The sequence below is a fragment of the Centruroides sculpturatus genome, unplaced genomic scaffold (assembly GCF_000671375.1).
Source record: "Centruroides sculpturatus isolate CEXI.00-Female unplaced genomic scaffold, Cexi_2.0 scaffold1439, whole genome shotgun sequence".
NCBI classification, from domain to species: Eukaryota; Metazoa; Arthropoda; class Arachnida; order Scorpiones; family Buthidae; genus Centruroides; species Centruroides sculpturatus.
Window position 1 is genome coordinate 182,236 of NW_019385566.1, and position 17,712 is coordinate 199,947.

Here is a 17,712-nt window from a genome sequence, read left to right on the forward strand (position 1 = left end):
TTTTTAATGCCGTCTGCTAGGGATTATGTGCATGATCAAAGAGGTTACAATCAGCCTTAATATAAACTATCTTCTTGTTAATACAGAGATAAAGTGTGCAGTTTACAAAGATTGAATTAATCAGTGTTTGTTTTGAGGAAATTTTAACATTTTCTATAATAATACAGTTTTTGAATGAATATATTTAGTTATAAATGATATTTTTTAATTTAAGTAGTAATTAACTTTTTGTTTTAACTCATTTGTTTAAGTATAAAAGGAATTTTAAATTAAATGTAAGATGGGACAAAAGTCACTTTCTGAACTATGTTGACTATAATTTCTGTAAAAATGAATGAAAATATAAAACAAGAAATTATTTATTTATTCAAAAGATATATTTTTAATTATATATGGAAAATTAGGTATGTCAAATGACCATCTGAGCATTCACAAATTTGAGCCCCTTTCCACAATGTTGTTTGTTACTTTTGTCAAAAAACCCAACAATAATATGCTTATTGCTGTTTGCTCTTTAATTCATATAAAGTTTTATTTTCTTAATATTTGGTTTTGCATACATAACTCCAAAAATGTTCTGAATTGATAAAAATGTTTTTATTGACCTATTTGCAATTTGTGTGTTTAAAAAATTATAGTCAATAAAAATCAAAAAGTTTAGACAAGATGGTGGTGCAGTAAAGACATTTGTAAGATATGGGGATCTCATATATATATATATATATANATTATAGTCAATAAAAATCAAAAAGTTTAGACAAGATGGTGGTGCAGTAAAGACATTTGTAAGATATGGGGATCTCATATATATATATATATATATATGAGATCCCCACATATATATATATATATATCATTTTAATGGATTGCAGAATAACAGATTTATTGGAATAATGGATTTTTTTCTAGCCCCATTTATTGTAAACTTCACATTTTTTCATTGTTTAGTTAATATTCAGGTGTTTCTGGGAATTTGTAGTTTGATGATGCATTTGTTACATCTGGGATATGTATAATTGAAGAATTGTACAAAGAGAGTTGTCAGTCAGCAGGCTGATATGATTGAGGGAAAGCCACATAGACTAAAACACCATTCTGACACTGGTTCAAGCATAGTGCTGAAATTTAGCAAGGCCATCGAGTCTTTCCAATTTGTAAAGATCTTCCTGATGAGTTTCAGCATAAATGAACAGGTTGCACTGTATATGACATTGCTATTATCAAGCAGTTGTACTTAATAGGCAGAAGAGTGGCATCAAAATAAACCAAGATGGACAAGTTTTGCAAAAAATCGAGAAGACAAATGAAGTGCTAATAAGAATACTTAATTTGCCTCTTTTTGTGCTAACAGTATATATTGTTTCTATCAGCTTTATTGTACACACATACAGCATAATACATGATCTTGTAACATAGATGTTTCTATGGAATAAAGAATAGAGATCTCAAGAGACTGAATAATTTAAAATACTAATATATTTCTTATATATAGAGGATTAAAAAATGGATATTTTCCAAGGTGTGTGGGAAATCTGTTGTTCGCAATATAACGGAATTACTAGCGAGGTTGTGGCCAAAGTTTTTATCTGTAAAACATGAATGTCGAACGTTGAGCACCATTATCTTGTAAGCGACGTTCAGCGTTCACATTTTACAGATGGAAACTTCAGGTGCAACCTCACTATTATCTTGAAACATTGATTTTCAGTGGCCTGAGCAATCTGTTAAAATGAGATTCTACTGTATATAACATTAATAAACTGAGTAAAGTTTTTACTTATTTTTATATTTTAAATGTAAAACCTTAATTCAAGAAATAGCAATTTGCTCGATCTGCAAAGCCAAAAGATCAGAAAACATCTGTAGAAACAGAATGAAATTTCATCAAGATGTTTCAGAAATATATAAATGTACTGTATGTATATAATATTACTCTTCTCTCTATAAATAAATATTTTTATCTATCATTGTATAAAATCTTTAATAAATTTATAAAGTTTGAATCTGTTTCCTTTTATTTTTTAATTTAAATAGCTTTGATATATATATGACAAAAATTATTAATATTTTACTCTAAATATACGTAAAAAGTATAGTGATTTTTTAAAGTTGCAAAGAACATTTTTGAATTCAGTTATTCATAAAATACACACATATATAAAAACATTTATGTAACTGCCTTTTTTTTTAAACAGATTTACTTTTTACATATTTTTAACATTAATTAAACTGCACTACTATAATTAACTGCATAAGAATTGAAGTTTGTCTAGTGAAAATCCTATTTCATTATGAAATTATATATATTCTAAATATTAACAATATTCAGTATTAGCAGTAGTTCTATAAGTTTTTTGTTTTTTTGCTGCAGTAGACTGTCATTTCTCAGCAATTATAGAATTTAGGATAATAATTTTATTACAGCTTATAGTTTAACATTTCCTTTTTAGCAGTAAAAAATTTTGTAGAAAACAAAGAAATGATGTAACAAGTAAAGCCTTAAGACTATATTTTAACTACAAAACAATGCTGTTACTTTTCATAATGATATTCCCAATCCATGCAAACTAATATTATATGAAAAGAATTTTTCTTTGTAAAATAAAAGTTACCATCTAGTTGTTTATCTTCAATATATTTCTAACTTTACATTCAAATAGTATTTAAGCTAGATATTCAATGAAATAAAAGAAACTGGTTTACTACTAAATTCCAAAATCAGTGATTATGTAACCTCTAAAGATTGAGATTATCAAGATGACTATTATTGACAAGATGATTCACGACGACTATTATTGAATTTTATATAGACAAACTATCATTTTGAATATTCTTAAAATCTGTAGAAGATAAATTCTATGTTGCACATACTGAGGACTTTTCAAATATTTGGAGTTTACCTTTATTTACAATTTTTGTAAATTTTCGTCTAATGGAGATTATTATTATTAATTAAAGACAGTCCGCCCAAAAAGGGGCCACCATTTATTTTTCGTGTTCCAGACTTCACATTCACGGCGACAGACCTTTCTTTATAGGCTACATGCCGCCAGAATTTAAAAACAGTCCTTTAAAAAACACAATTACATCCAATTAAAAAAAACTTTTTAAAAAAGGAACTGGTGTTACACAGACGTCTTGCTTTCCATTCTTCCTATGGGGTGTTTCTGCTTTTATCTACTGGAATGAGCGCTGGAAAATGCAGATTTCGGAAACTTCCCCCTGGTGACGATACATTCCAATTTTTTTCTTTTTGTAAATTTTCGTCTAATGGAGATTAAAATTTTAATGTATCGTCACCAGGGGGAAGTTTCCGAAATCTGCATTTTCCAGCGCTCATTCCAGTAGATAAAAGCAGAAACACCCCATAGGAAGAATGGAAAGCAAGACGTCTGTGTAACACCAGTTCCTTTTTTAAAAAGTTTTTTTTTAATTGGATGTAATTGTGTTTTTTAAAGGACTGTTTTTAAATTCTGGCGGCATGTAGCCTATAAAGAAAGGTCTGTCGCCGTGAATGTGAAGTCTGGAACACGAAAAATAAATGGTGGCCCCTTTTTGGGCAGACTGTCTTTAATTAATAACTTTATTTACAAATTACTGTCTAGCACTTTTGGACAACTGAGTTCGTCTTTTTTTTTTTTTTTTTTAACTCTCCGCCGTATGGGCACTGAGGGCCTCTTTTTGCAAGCCCATTATGGGTTTGGCCAGACCCACAATGTGGCAGCCAGATGGAGATGGATGGGATTCGACATATCCAAACGGACCACCCCTGAAAAATTCCTGGGATTATTTGACCCGTCCAGATTCGATCCCTGGTTCCCCAGAGTGGTAGGCTGCCACCTTGACCACTCGGCCATCTGGCTGTTGAACAACTGAGTCCATTGTAAGGAGAGTACAAATGAAAACATGCCATTTGATACTGAACTTTGGAATGACCAAAAATAGTTAAGAGTTGGTCCTTGGTTATTTTACCCAGACTCATCACATTTTTAGGTGCCTCAAAGACATTTATTACAAATAATTATTTCCATTTTATTTCTTGTATATTAAGAAAACATTTTTCTGTCAAATTTTATTATTTAAAAAAAAAACGTTTTATTTATTTATTTTTTTTTACTATACTGCACTTGGAATCTGAAAAAAGGTAAGTGGCCTGAGCTTCCTCAACCTCTGAAAAATCCTGAGTGTGTTATTGTATGATCAGTAATAAATTACTCATGAATTAATTTATGGTATTAGTGATTCTCTGTTTTTAAAAAAAATTTCAAGTTTTCAATGTGATATGTGTAATTAAACCACTAATGCAGATTGCAATAGTGTTATAAATACAAATTAAAAAATAAATGCCAGGACTCCAGGCTGAGATATTGTCATTTTAGTTCTAGGATATTTTGCTGGATGCTAAGTAAAGTTAAAAGTGAATGACACTCTACCTGAGAAATCTCTTTAATGGCTTTTATTAAGACATTATAAAATGTAATTTTATAATATATTAATTGTCGTCTCTGATGTCTTATTTTTTGTCTGTGATAATTTTTATAATCTGTTGTTATTACTTTGTTTAAGCTGTTGAAATTTATACTTTGAGATAGACATGAAATGTAATTTTCTAGTAATTTTGCTGGAAGATTACACTTTATGTAATGATTCTAAAACATTGAATACACCATGCAATTTAGTGAAATATTCTAGTATGTATAGTGAAATTACTCTTTAAATTACAGAAAATGATATGGTTCCAGTCACAGTTAGTTTCCTTAAAAAAGAAATACTCTAACAACAATCCTTGATTAAGAATGGCAAGATGGCCGAGGCGATTAAGGCATCAACCTGTCTCTTTGGGGAACCTGGGATCGAATCAGGCAGACAAAAAAAACCAAAAAAATTTTTCTTGGGCTGTTTCGGATAGTTTAAGTCCTAATTCCATCACCTGGCCTCCTCCACTACGGGCCTAACCAACAATGGTTATGGGAAAAAAATCATCGGATCGTTCAATGGATGGGAATAATTAAAAATGAAACAAAATTCCCAGTACATATACATGAAAAATGAAATGAGTATCAGCAAATGCTAATATAACTACAAATTTAGAATTAATTTCTCAATTTAGAATTAATTTTGTTGCCTAACCTTACCCAATTATTTGTTTGTTTTGGCAACGCAACACTTGGGCGATCTGCCTAGGGTTTTAACCACTAAAGAGGAACAGTCCTATTTACAGTGGCGCATTATCCCATGGGCAAAAGGGATAATTGCCCGAAACTCCGACCAACAGAGGGCCTCAAACCAATCTTTTATAAGAAAATATTTCCTTCAGAAAATTCCCGGGAAGAAAAATTCTGTAATCAACACTGTACGTGGGTTCTCCTAATTCAAACATGCCTGGACCCCAAGAAGCTATAACGCGCTGCTGCATATTTAAATTAGTTAATTAACCTAAACTTTTCTAAATTTACGAAGTTGAAACTTTAAGGTTATTGATGTCATTGATTAATTGAGCTAAGTTGACAGGAGATGACAGCTGACATGGCATATATAACATAGCTATATCACTAGGTAGTGGTGTCATTATTAGAACTCCATTACGTCGAAGTGCCTGGAGGCGCAACACTTTATTAAAATATTTTAATTTTCAATAATTTTGATAACTGATTGAGATTTGAATCACTTTCAAACTTCGAGTAACGACGATATTTAGAAGTGATGTAGCTTTCTATCCTGATAGTGTTGCATCAGTGTAATAGGATGTATTTTATTCTAATAAAACTTATTTTTTACTTTCCCGGCTGTTATATATAACAGAGGAAAAGTATGGCGATCAGTCAAAAAATGATCCCTCGGGATTTTTACATTTTTGGACTTAGGACATGTTGAAACGTCGAGAAATGGAAAAAATCGGGGGTAATTTCTGTATGTATGGATGTTAGTGTGTGAAGCGATTTTCTTCACTGTGTTTGAAGATTAATAACTCCCGTGCTTTTCGTCGAAAATCTCTGAAATTTTACAAGGAGGTTTGTTTATTAGGGAGATCGACACTACTAAATTTTGGTAGTTAAAGGTCGAGGGGGTGGGGAGATAAAGGGGGTCGTGTGTGTCTCCAGTAGGGTCGGACTTAATGACTCTTTTACTTGTTATTAGTATTTACAATTTTTTATAAAACCCACCTGTACCTTCAAAATTAAGCTTTTTGCCATTTTATAATAGTTAAAATATAAAAAGGTTTTTAAAATTAAATATGATAAGAGATGGCTGTCGTTTTTCTCCGCAATGATTTCTTTAATACAAAGATGTATAAAAAGAGCATAAAATGGAATGGACCATATTTAAGTTTATAAAACAAAGTTAAAATTATATTAAAAAATACAGTAATAGATGCTATTGTTAATTCAATACCATTTCATAACTACAATAGCATTCCACGATTTTCTTATTACATTGCAATTAACGAAAATAGACGTATTAAAACTTTTATCAACTGATGTATAAAAACAAAGAACAATTAACTTATTAAAGAGTAGGCCTACTTCCATGTTTACGTTAACGTAATTTACATTACTGGTACCGTATCGTAATCACCAATAATCTTTTCTTTTTTATGAAAGACTTTCAAAGTGAATTCAAATCAATTCGATTAATTTCTTTTATCTATTGATTCCATCGTTTCAGACCTATTTTTTCATCCATTTTGAAGGGGACTTATAAGGCATATTCGTCACGGGTTCGGTCATGCCCACAATAAACGTGGCCTGATGATGTATTTAGGACAGAACACTCCTGAAAATTCCTGAGATTTCAAACCAGGCTCGTACACGAATGCCTGCCTAAAGATACGTGCACAAGTCCTCACTTAACGTCGTCGATAGGTTCTTGGAAATTGCTACGTTGTCGAAACGTAGCCTATTGCTGCCCACTATTGGACTTGTGTAAATCGATGCTCTTCAATTGATTGTAGGATCGAGAGGTCTTTGTTTAATCAATGATTTGTCTGCGAACAAATCTTTTCCTTGTAAACTTAACAATGTTATTTTATAAACTATTTTACAAAGAACAAATTATTCAATCCAATGTATTTCTGTTCTATTAAAATTACCTAATTTAATTATTTTAACGCTTATTTTTTTATATTATTTATTTATAAGGAAGAGAAGTGTCTCGTGCCTTTTTCGACCCTCTGCAAGACTTCAGTATTTTTGTGGCTTAAATAAATAAAAATTTTCTGTATAATTTATAATCGCAATTTTTATTTTGTTTAACGTGAAATAATTTAGCTTATAATTTTTTTTTTTTAATTTAAATCTGTACGTTGTTTAACTTTTAGTCATCATTTTTATGATTATTTTGTTTTTAAATTCCGAATTATTGTACATCTGTCTACAAACATCCAAGGCCAATGATAGGATTTATGGAGCCAGGTGCAAAATAATAATGTGAGGGAGAATGTGTCCACATCACGCACTCATCAGGATCAACTTCCTGTCACACTTCATCATCCACTACTTAAACTGATAAATGCTATCGTACGTAGGCAGTATGATGATCTCTGACACAGGCCTTTCGTGTTTCTTGATTCAAATGATGTATAGGTCTATATTCTAGTAGTTGACTCATCTACTGTATACTGTAGAGCTTTAGTCGTATGATTTATATAAAATGACGTGTAAACTTGATCTTCTCGCTATCCCCATTTTAATTTAAACACGGTTGAGAAGTGTAAAAACACTTAGTAAACACGAGATTTCGTGTTTTAATTGTGTAACTGCTATAGAAGTGTGTAGAGGTTAAAGACTAATTAATGAATATAATTATGATTTATCTTTTTATATAATATCGCGTTAAATAAAATTTATAAATTATATTTTTTTTTTTTAGATATTTCAGAATTTTTATTTATGAGTAAACGAAATTTAAATATGTATTAAATGTTAATGCTATGACCAGATCTTCAGCAACTTTAATATATATGTAGCCTATAAACAATAAATATTAATAACATTACAGTTAAAAATGAACAAACAGGGGGCCTTTGTGAGGCATGAGCTAAATGCCCAAATGGCTTAAAAGGCCATTCACAAGAGGCTAACAGTCCTATTTGGCTTTCTCCTTTCTGTGGTAAAGATTGAACCAGTGGCGCGTTTTCCTATGGGTAACAAAAGCAATTGCCTGGGGCACCCACCAGCAGGGGCCCTAAATCAATCTTTTATAAGAAAATATTTCCTCTAAAAAATTCCTCCGAAGAAAAACACTGTACATGGGCCCCTAATGCAAATTTTCCTGGTCCCACGAAGCTATAACGCGTTACTGGCTCAAACCAAGCCTTTCTTGATCTCTGGGAGGACTTAAACAAAAGTAATAATAGAAATATGAAAGAAAAAAGTAAAAATCATTAACTAATGTATTTATATTTCAGTATTGAAGAAGATTTAAATGAAAAAATAAAAGAAACATTGTTAAAAAGTACGGCTTAAGTGGGAATTGTTTCAGGAATTTATTTCATGTATTTATGGAATAATTTTAAATAATGTTAATGTGTTCACATACAAAAAAAAAATAACAGCAATGTTAATTGTTCTATATTCATCAATATTTTTTATAATTCTTTTATTATAATCTTCTCATTGTCTCATCTGAATTAATGAATCTATATTAAATATGTCTCTAAGACAATAATTATGTGATGTTAATTGAGATGCATAAATTTTAATTGATGGTGAAAAATTTGTTAGTACTATTTATAAAAAATACACTTTTGTTTGATTTTTTAATAAAATAATTCGTACATTCTTTTGTGTATGTACAGCTGCGGTGTAAGTCAAAATTATGCCAACAATTTTGACATTTTATTTTAAATTATAGTGTCTGTGATAAAGAATATTATCAGAAAAATGAAATTATTAGCATTATCTTATAATCTTTCAATATAATCCCCATGCAAAGCGTGCTCTCAGAGATCCTGATGATGCATACTCTTAAATATCTATAAATATTTTACACAAAAGAAGCTCTAAAACAGCTACTGTAGTTCATCTCAAGAATTTTCTTTTAATGTAAGATATTTATATTAATTGAAATCAATAAAACTCATAATTTCAATAATCGTTTACTAACTTAATATCAAATCCAAGTTTATTTTCATAGTAGAATATAAGGCAAAATCGCATTCTTAAGTGACCATACCCTACATCCTAGCTGCTCTGAAGACACTAGAAAGGCGTTTTTAATGCTTTTTCAGGCCCCCCGGCCAAATTTCTTTACAGGCATTATGCAGATACAGATATTACACAGAAGAAAAACATCAGTAATGCCTGTAAGAGGCATGTAAGAAGTTGAGTCACCCCATCACATCCAAGTATGCCCAGATGTTAATGCAGCCATGTAGTTTTGAGGGCATCCCTCATAGATCCAATTAGAGGAAAGAAGAGGATATAAATTAGTATTAGTGAAGATCATAGTGGAGACAACTTTCTAATTATGTTCTAGTTATGAATTTTTTAAATAAAATTACTTCCAGTTTTTACTTTTATACAGCTTTATATTTAAATATAATACTTGTTTAAGATGAATTCGTAATACAGGGCGATTCAAAAGTCAGTTGACCAAAAAGATTAACGTTACCACGTCTCGGTTAACTGACTTATGAGCTACCTCGTATATCCAAAAATAAGTGTATATTCGGGATAAAACAAATGAAATTTTCACAACAAATTAAGTTTCGTATACGATAAATTATAAATAGAATATTTAAGCAATTCCAAGCCAAATATGGTAATAATTAATACCGACAATTTGGTCTTTCGGACGAATTTGTCGATTTAAATTCCTAATTGTATAGTAATTTATTCTATAACTAGGTCTTTAACAGTACCTTGGCCCCATTTACTCTATACCACAACCAAAGCAACAAATAGTTAAGGTGCTGAGGCGTCTAAATTCCTCGAACTTGTTACGGGTAATTTACAGTTAGAAATGAAAATAATGGATCCTTAACGAGAACCGAGAGTAATATAATATTCTATATTTTGAATAAACACACTTAGAAGTCATTCATTTCATTCGAGAGTCACGTGAAGTTGGTATTAATAATAATAATATTTAATTACAGTAATTAGTCTATGCCAAGAAATGAAATGAAAAATATTTCATTATAAAATAAAAAATAATAAATTTATAATGTTAATAAAAAATGCTTTTTAAAATAAATAAATTGTTTTGTAGGCGAGTTCGTTAAAAATTGGGTGGCCCAAAAGTCAGTTAACCAAGATATATATATATATATATATATATAACGGAGGGAAAGTATGGCTCCAGTCAAAAATTTCACATGAGGGACGTTCAAACGTCGAGAAATACAAAAAATTGGGGGGTTTTTTTTGGATGTTTCTGTGTGTATCCTTATATGTGTCTGGTACTCTCTTTTAAGCTTATTAACTCATGTGCCTTTTGTCGAAAATTTCTGAAATTTTGCAGGGAGGTTTGTGTATTAGTGGTATTGATGCTATTAAATTTTGGTGGCTAAAGGTCGAGGAGGAGGGGAGATAGAGGGCAAACATGTGTCATATCTCGAGCGGGGTCGGACTTAACGAAGATGTTACTCGTTATTATCATTTACAATTTTTTTTTTATAAAACTCATAATAATAGTAAAAATGATTTTTTTTTATTACATATGGTAATGCCTTCCATTAATAAGTGGACCGGCGAGTATAAAAGAAAAAGCCAAATAGGATATAGAGAAACCCAGGAGTAGTGCCTTAACTAGCCGTTCCTGTGCCCTGTGCAGGAATTTGCATTTAGGCCCCTTAATTAATTAGGTTTGTGAAAGTAATAAAATAAATACATGCATTTTGGGCCCCTCTTCCAAGTGGACCCTGTGCGGGTGCACCTGTTGCACCTGCCTAGTTACGGCACTGCCCAGGAGGCCTCAGAATCGAAATAGCTGTTTATGATAGGTACTGTTGGTGATAAAGCATAAAACAATTCATTTTTCTGCTTCGGCGAAGGTACGAAAACTAAAAATATATAAATATTATATAAAAATAAATGTTATTTCTGTTCAGAATACCAATATTATTCCAGACAGTTGAAAATTACATCTAAAGTCAATGGTGCAGAGCATAACGGTTCCCGTGGGATATAATATTCTATTGTATATCTTATTATATTATTCTCTACAAAACCTATAATTCCATTCTCTACATTTGATGTTAGAATGAAAACTTTCTTTTTTTTTAAAATAGAACCATCCTGGTGATACTTTTGCAAGGCGCGAAGCTCGAATTATTCAGAAAGAAGATGGAATAAACAGAAAAAGACACTGAAAATAAACACGAAATATTTAATTTTACATATTTTAAACTAAAATATTTGAGATGTAATCTGATAAAGTCGAAAATTACCATCAAAATTTTGTAATTTTACACAGTACTAAGAAGGAAAAAACCATAATACTGAGCAATTAAGAGATCCAAGAATCCGTGGCATATGTAACTCGGTAGAATTACTCGAACTGGAATCACGTTTAAAATACTTTTTTACCAAGAAAGATTATGTTATTTCAGCGTAAACCAGAGCTGAGAATTTACCTTAATGTTTCCACAATTTAGATTTTGAAGATTAGTAAATTCTATAAATGATAAAGCAACGAGCCCAACGTACTATAATTTATAGAGCATTGTATTGAAGATATGCGGCACCACCAAATAATAACTTAATTAAATTTTTTTTTTTCAATTTTATGTGTCACAGTACCTCAGTCGTGACTTTAATTTCGAAGTGTAATGATGCTTCTGAAATAAACATTTTTAAAATTTTCACACAGACATATTATTACTCGTCAAAGTGGAAATTTCATGGTCTTTTGAATTTCGTCTTATAAAAATTAAACTATTTTTTTCCTCCCTCTTTTACAGGTCGTTACGGGACAAAGGAATAATAAATTATTAAAAATAAGCGAGAAATGTGTATTATTTTCGATCCTTTCTTAATTTTAAAATAATATAGTAAAGTATGCGTGTCTCCCATCCTTTATAAAACACTTATAGGGTGGCCCAAAAATCAATTAACAGACTTTTGTGACATCCTGTAATGAATAAAATTAATAAAAATAAATTTTAAACTTATATATCACTTTCTAAATCATGATTTTTTTACATAGAAAAAACTAAATTTGAAAACCTGCCACTTTCCTCTATCTGGGTAATTCCAATACTATAGTATAAGCGTAATAATAATAATAATTTAAATTCCCATTTAAAAGTTGTAATTATTAACAATATTAGATACATCACCGAAGTGATTTAGCAAGTATTATTGGGCTTGTAAAGAGAATTGAATGATAGAAACATTGGAGCAGAAAAGCCATTCAAGGTACTACTGTCGATATTATCATGCTCAGTTGCATCCTTATAGTGCCATACAACTAACCAAATTCCTGAAACTATAGTCGTTTTTATCTCACTCAGCAGAATAAATGCCAACTGAAGCCATTTTATTGAAAACAAAGCTAAAAGCAAAAACTTGCTGAAACTAGGATCAAAGAATCATTATTTCCTATTGAGTTGCTGTGGTTACAATAAGCAGAAATGATACTTTTATTATCATAATTATTGTTCTTAAATAAAACATATGATACTTAAAATATCTACAGAAAAAAAAATAAATAGAGAGAGAGAGAGGTTTCTATTGCTTCTATTTAATCTTTCATTTTACCNTAAAGACAGAATGGAACAATGGTTACTTTACTCTGAATCGAAACGTTGGGGAATTAATTTAAGTCACACCTTACACGATGTTTAATGGAAGCTCGTGTGATGTCCTTTGTGGGAAAAATTCAATGTAGTAACATGTCTAAGAGCAAATCCACATCAGGATTTATGGGGCTAACTTTATCATATATATTTTTTTTCTTCTTCTTTTTCTTCTTCTTATATTGACGTTAGACGTGGAACTTTATACTAAAATTCCTTTTGAATAACTGCAATTTGGTGAAGGATTTTTCGATTCGTTCTTTCATATTTCAAGTGTAAGGTCAACGTCCCCCATTAGTCTGAACTTTGACCTTACGATTGCACGCAACAGTCGGCATTATTCACTTCATATAAGGAAAAGGCGAGGCCAATTATACCCGGCAGTTAGAGGTCATCGCGCAAGCGTACTCGTAAACAATTAGCAATTATTTGGTATAAAATGAAATCTTTGTTTCTATATTGGAGCAGCTTGAAGAATTACTTTTTATTTTTATTTTTATTTCTTGTATTAAATGACGTAATATGAACATTTTATACTTTAAAACAATATAAATATAATGCCTTCAATGGTACTGTAATAGAAAAATTGTTATTATTGTACCATTAAGGATGTGTCATAAATACAAATGAAGTTACATCGATACTTTGATGAATGAGAAAATATATATTCGGTCTAAATTATTTATTTACGTATTATTAATGTATTAAATTGAAATAAATTCTTAATATACATACTTTAATTCTAGAATATATTACGAAATTTTGATATAATCTTATGTTCAAAAAGGGAAATTGTTGAGGCCCAAACTAATCTTTTATAATAAGATATTTACCTCAAAAATGCCCTCAAAGAAAAATATATGAAGTCAACATTGTATTATACATGGAGAGACTCCCTAATTCAAATTTGTCTGGATCCCATGAGACTATAACACGCTACTGGTCTGTAAGGCAAAGTTTATAATACATTTTTAACGTTTTAACCTTATAAATTAATTCGGTTTTTAAGTATATTTTAAATCTTATAATGTAATGAAATATAGTTACGTAACAAAGGAATAATAACTTTAGGGTACTTAATAAAAGAACAATAGAAATTACAAGGCTCACTTACGAAGTTTGATGTAACCTAAAGTGTTATAAATTTATAAGGTTTTAACTACATTTCGAACCTTAAAAATGAATAAATTCAAGGCACTTAATAAAGGAATAATAATAAATAAATAAAAATATACAAGGCCCATTTATGAAGCTGAAAGCACAATTTTAAACTTTATAAATTTATTTTAAACTTTATAAGAAACTGTATTTTGAAGTACACTTCCTTGTAAGATATATTTATCAATAAATTCTTTTTAAGAAAATTTTTTTTTCTAGACATATTCTAGTTTAAATCTAGAAAGTGTCTAGAAAAAGTGTAATAATATCTGTTTAAGCGAAACGATAATTATTGTCACAGTACCTCAGTCGTGACTTTAATTTCGAAGTGTAATGATGCTTCTGAAATAAACATTTTTAAAATTTTCACACAGACATATTATTACTCGTCAAAGTGGAAATTTCATGGTCTTTTGAATTTCGTCTTATAAAAATTAAACTATTTTTTTCCTCCCTCTTTTACAGGTCGTTACGGGACAAAGGAATAATAAATTATTAAAAATAAGCGAGAAATGTGTATTATTTTCGATCCTTTCTTAATTTTAAAATAATATAGTAAAGTATGCGTGTCTCCCATCCTTTATAAAACACTTATAGGGTGGCCCAAAAATCAATTAACAGACTTTTGTGACATCCTGTAATGAATAAAATTAATAAAAATAAATTTTAAACTTATATATCACTTTCTAAATCATGATTTTTTTACATAGAAAAAACTAAATTTGAAAACCTGCCACTTTCCTCTATCTGGGTAATTCCAATACTATAGTATAAGCGTAATAATAATAATAATAATAATAATTTAAATTCCCATTTAAAAGTTGTAATTATTAACAATATTAGATACATCACCGAAGTGATTTAGCAAGTATTATTGGGCTTGTAAAGAGAATTGAATGATAGAAACATTGGAGCAGAAAAGCCATTCAAGGTACTACTGTCGATATTATCATGCTCAGTTGCATCCTTATAGTGCCATACAACTAACCAAATTCCTGAAACTATAGTCGTTTTTATCTCACTCAGCAGAATAAATGCCAACTGAAGCCATTTTATTGAAAACAAAGCTAAAAGCAAAAACTTGCTGAAACTAGGATCAAAGAATCATTATTTCCTATTGAGTTGCTGTGGTTACAATAAGCAGAAATGATACTTTTATTATCATAATTATTGTTCTTAAATAAAACATATGATACTTAAAATATCTACAGAAAAAAAAATAAATAGAGAGAGAGAGAGGTTTCTATTGCTTCTATTTAATCTTTCATTTTACCATATAAAATGATGAAATGGAGGAAGTAAGAATTTAAAGAAAAATTTAAATAACCAAACATAAGGCATGAGATGCAATTTTCACTTGCAAATACACTACAAATAGAAGAATGCCTTCGATCATTTTCATTTCAAAACTGATAATTTAAATTTTCAAAAGGAAAGAAATTACTTGTGGAATGGAAAAGAAAAAGTAAACTGTCAACTGATAGGACAATAAAAGGAAAGGAAGAATCGACTATAAAAATGAAAACGTTTCCAAAAGATAAGAGATCTCCTCACTATTACTATTATTATGAAAATAATAGTCGACTTTTTGCTATAATATATTTGCTTTCGGTTTAAAAAAGAAGAAGAAGGAAAAAAAAAATACTTAGAAGAATATAAAGAGCGAATTGAAAAAGAAAACCAAAGGTTGTTACTCCTAATTTTTCATCAGTTGTCCTCAAGCAACAGCAATTTCAAGTTGCAGCTTGAAGAATTACTTTTTATTTTTATTTTTATTTCTTGTATTAAATGACGTAATATGAACATTTTATACTTTAAAACAATATAAATATAATGCCTACAATGGTACTGTAATAGAAAAATTGTTATTATTGTACCATTAAGGATGTGTCATAAATACAAATGAAGTTACATCGATACTTTGATGAATGAGAAAATATATATTCGGTCTAAATTATTTATTTACGTATTATTAATGTATTAAATTGAAATAAATTCTTAATATACATACTTTAATTCTAGAATATATTACGAAATTTTGATATAATCTTATGTTCAAAAAGGGAAATTGTTGAGGCCCAAACTAATCTTTTATAATAAGATATTTACCTCAAAAATGCCCTCAAAGAAAAATATATGAAGTCAACATTGTATTATACATGGAGAGACTCCCTAATTCAAATTTGTCTGGATCCCATGAGACTATAACACGCTACTGGTCTGTAAGGCAAAGTTTATAATACATTTTTAACGTTTTAACCTTATAAATTAATTCGGTTTTTAAGTATATTTTAAATCTTATAATGTAATGAAATATAGTTACGTAACAAAGGAATAATAACTTTAGGGTACTTAATAAAAGAACAATAGAAATTACAAGGCTCACTTACGAAGTTTGATGTAACCTAAAGTGTTATAAANTGGAAGAGAGAGAGAGAGAGGGGGGGATGCTCCTAAAAAATCCACCCCTCTCTCCCTCGTATATAGATTTGGATGTAATTTACGTTCCTGCAATTAATGTTACGAGATTTTTACCCCGTTACAACGCCGAAGTAAGTCTTCAAACTGGTATATTGATTATTATCTTATCTGTCAATAAGTCTATCGGGGAGTTATCGTGAAGAATTTCGACATGTGAACGAGCTAAGGTTGTCGCTCCCCTCGACGACAGATTGAATATCTACTTGTCGACTTTCTAGTTATTCCAGGAAGTAATCCAATTAGTATAATTAACGTATAAAACTCAACGTCATACAGCATTAAACTTGGAAATTAATCACGATATCCACTTAAGATTGTCATAATTAATTATACATTCTAAACCTATTTTTGTATGCGTATGCGTGAAGTATTTTCAGAACCGAAATCACATCTTCACTTGAAGAATTCAAAGTTTAAAATTGAATAAAGAAGAGGACGTGCAAAGATACTAGGAAGCTAAGTTGCAAGAGAACCAACTGGATTCTCTATATAGTAATAGATGCTATTGTTAATTCAATACCATTTCATAACTACAATAGCATTCCACGATTTTCTTATTACATTGCAATTAACGAAAATAGACGTATTAANAAATAAACAAATAACTCGAGCAAACGTAAGGGTATAAGAGTAATTTCATTAAAATTTCCATTATAAATAAGAATTTCTTTAAAGTATAATTTAAAATTATACCTGACGTCATTGTGTAAATAATATTAAATTTTATCTTTATTTTAATATTAAAAAAAAAGGAAAAAAATTAAAAATATTTTGGCGCCATCTAGTATTATTATAAGTAAGCAATTAGGAGGAAATGAATTAAGTATATAACTTCTAAGCTCACCCCTCTTACATGATAATTATGTTATTATAAACGTTCATTAACTTGACAGCAGTTTTGTTTTATGGTCCAGACGAGGGGATTATTATCTAAATTGACAGTAAATAGTAGAAACCGTGCAGTTTTTTTTTTCTTCTACCTTCCATCTTACCTGTCTTTTTCCCAGTGTTTGGAGTCACCCCAAATACTGTTTACACGCTCTAAAAATTATTAATTGAAACATAAGATGAACAACGTTTTAAATTTATTAATTATAACATTAAAAATTAAAAAATAATAATAATAATTTAAATTTATCATCGAACACTACGGTACATAAATTGCATAAAAATTCTTCAAGTATCAAGTTCACTTCGTGGCATTTCTTAATTAAAATGGCGTATAATTTTACACTATTCTTTATACTTAATACACGATGTAAATATATAATTGAGCATTATATGAAAGGGAAAGAAAAAAAAAAACAAGAGTCAAACTTAAAAGCCGTACA

The 17,712-nt window shown here is 29.7% G+C and overlaps 1 protein-coding gene across 4 annotated transcripts in view; it reads left to right on the forward strand.

Moving 5' to 3' along the window:
* LOC111640185 (RNA-binding protein 40-like) overlaps positions 1–1,982 on the forward strand; it is a 40,771-nt gene extending 38,789 nt beyond the window's left edge. For all 4 annotated transcript variants that reach the window (XM_023386187.1, XM_023386185.1, XM_023386188.1 and 1 more), the window contains exon 12: positions 1,821–1,982. In XM_023386187.1, coding sequence (XP_023241955.1) covers positions 1,821–1,877 — 57 coding nt within the window. In that variant the 3' untranslated portion in view covers positions 1,878–1,982. The remainder of the gene's footprint in view (positions 1–1,820) is intronic.
* Positions 1,983–17,712: the final 15,730 nt, after the last annotated feature.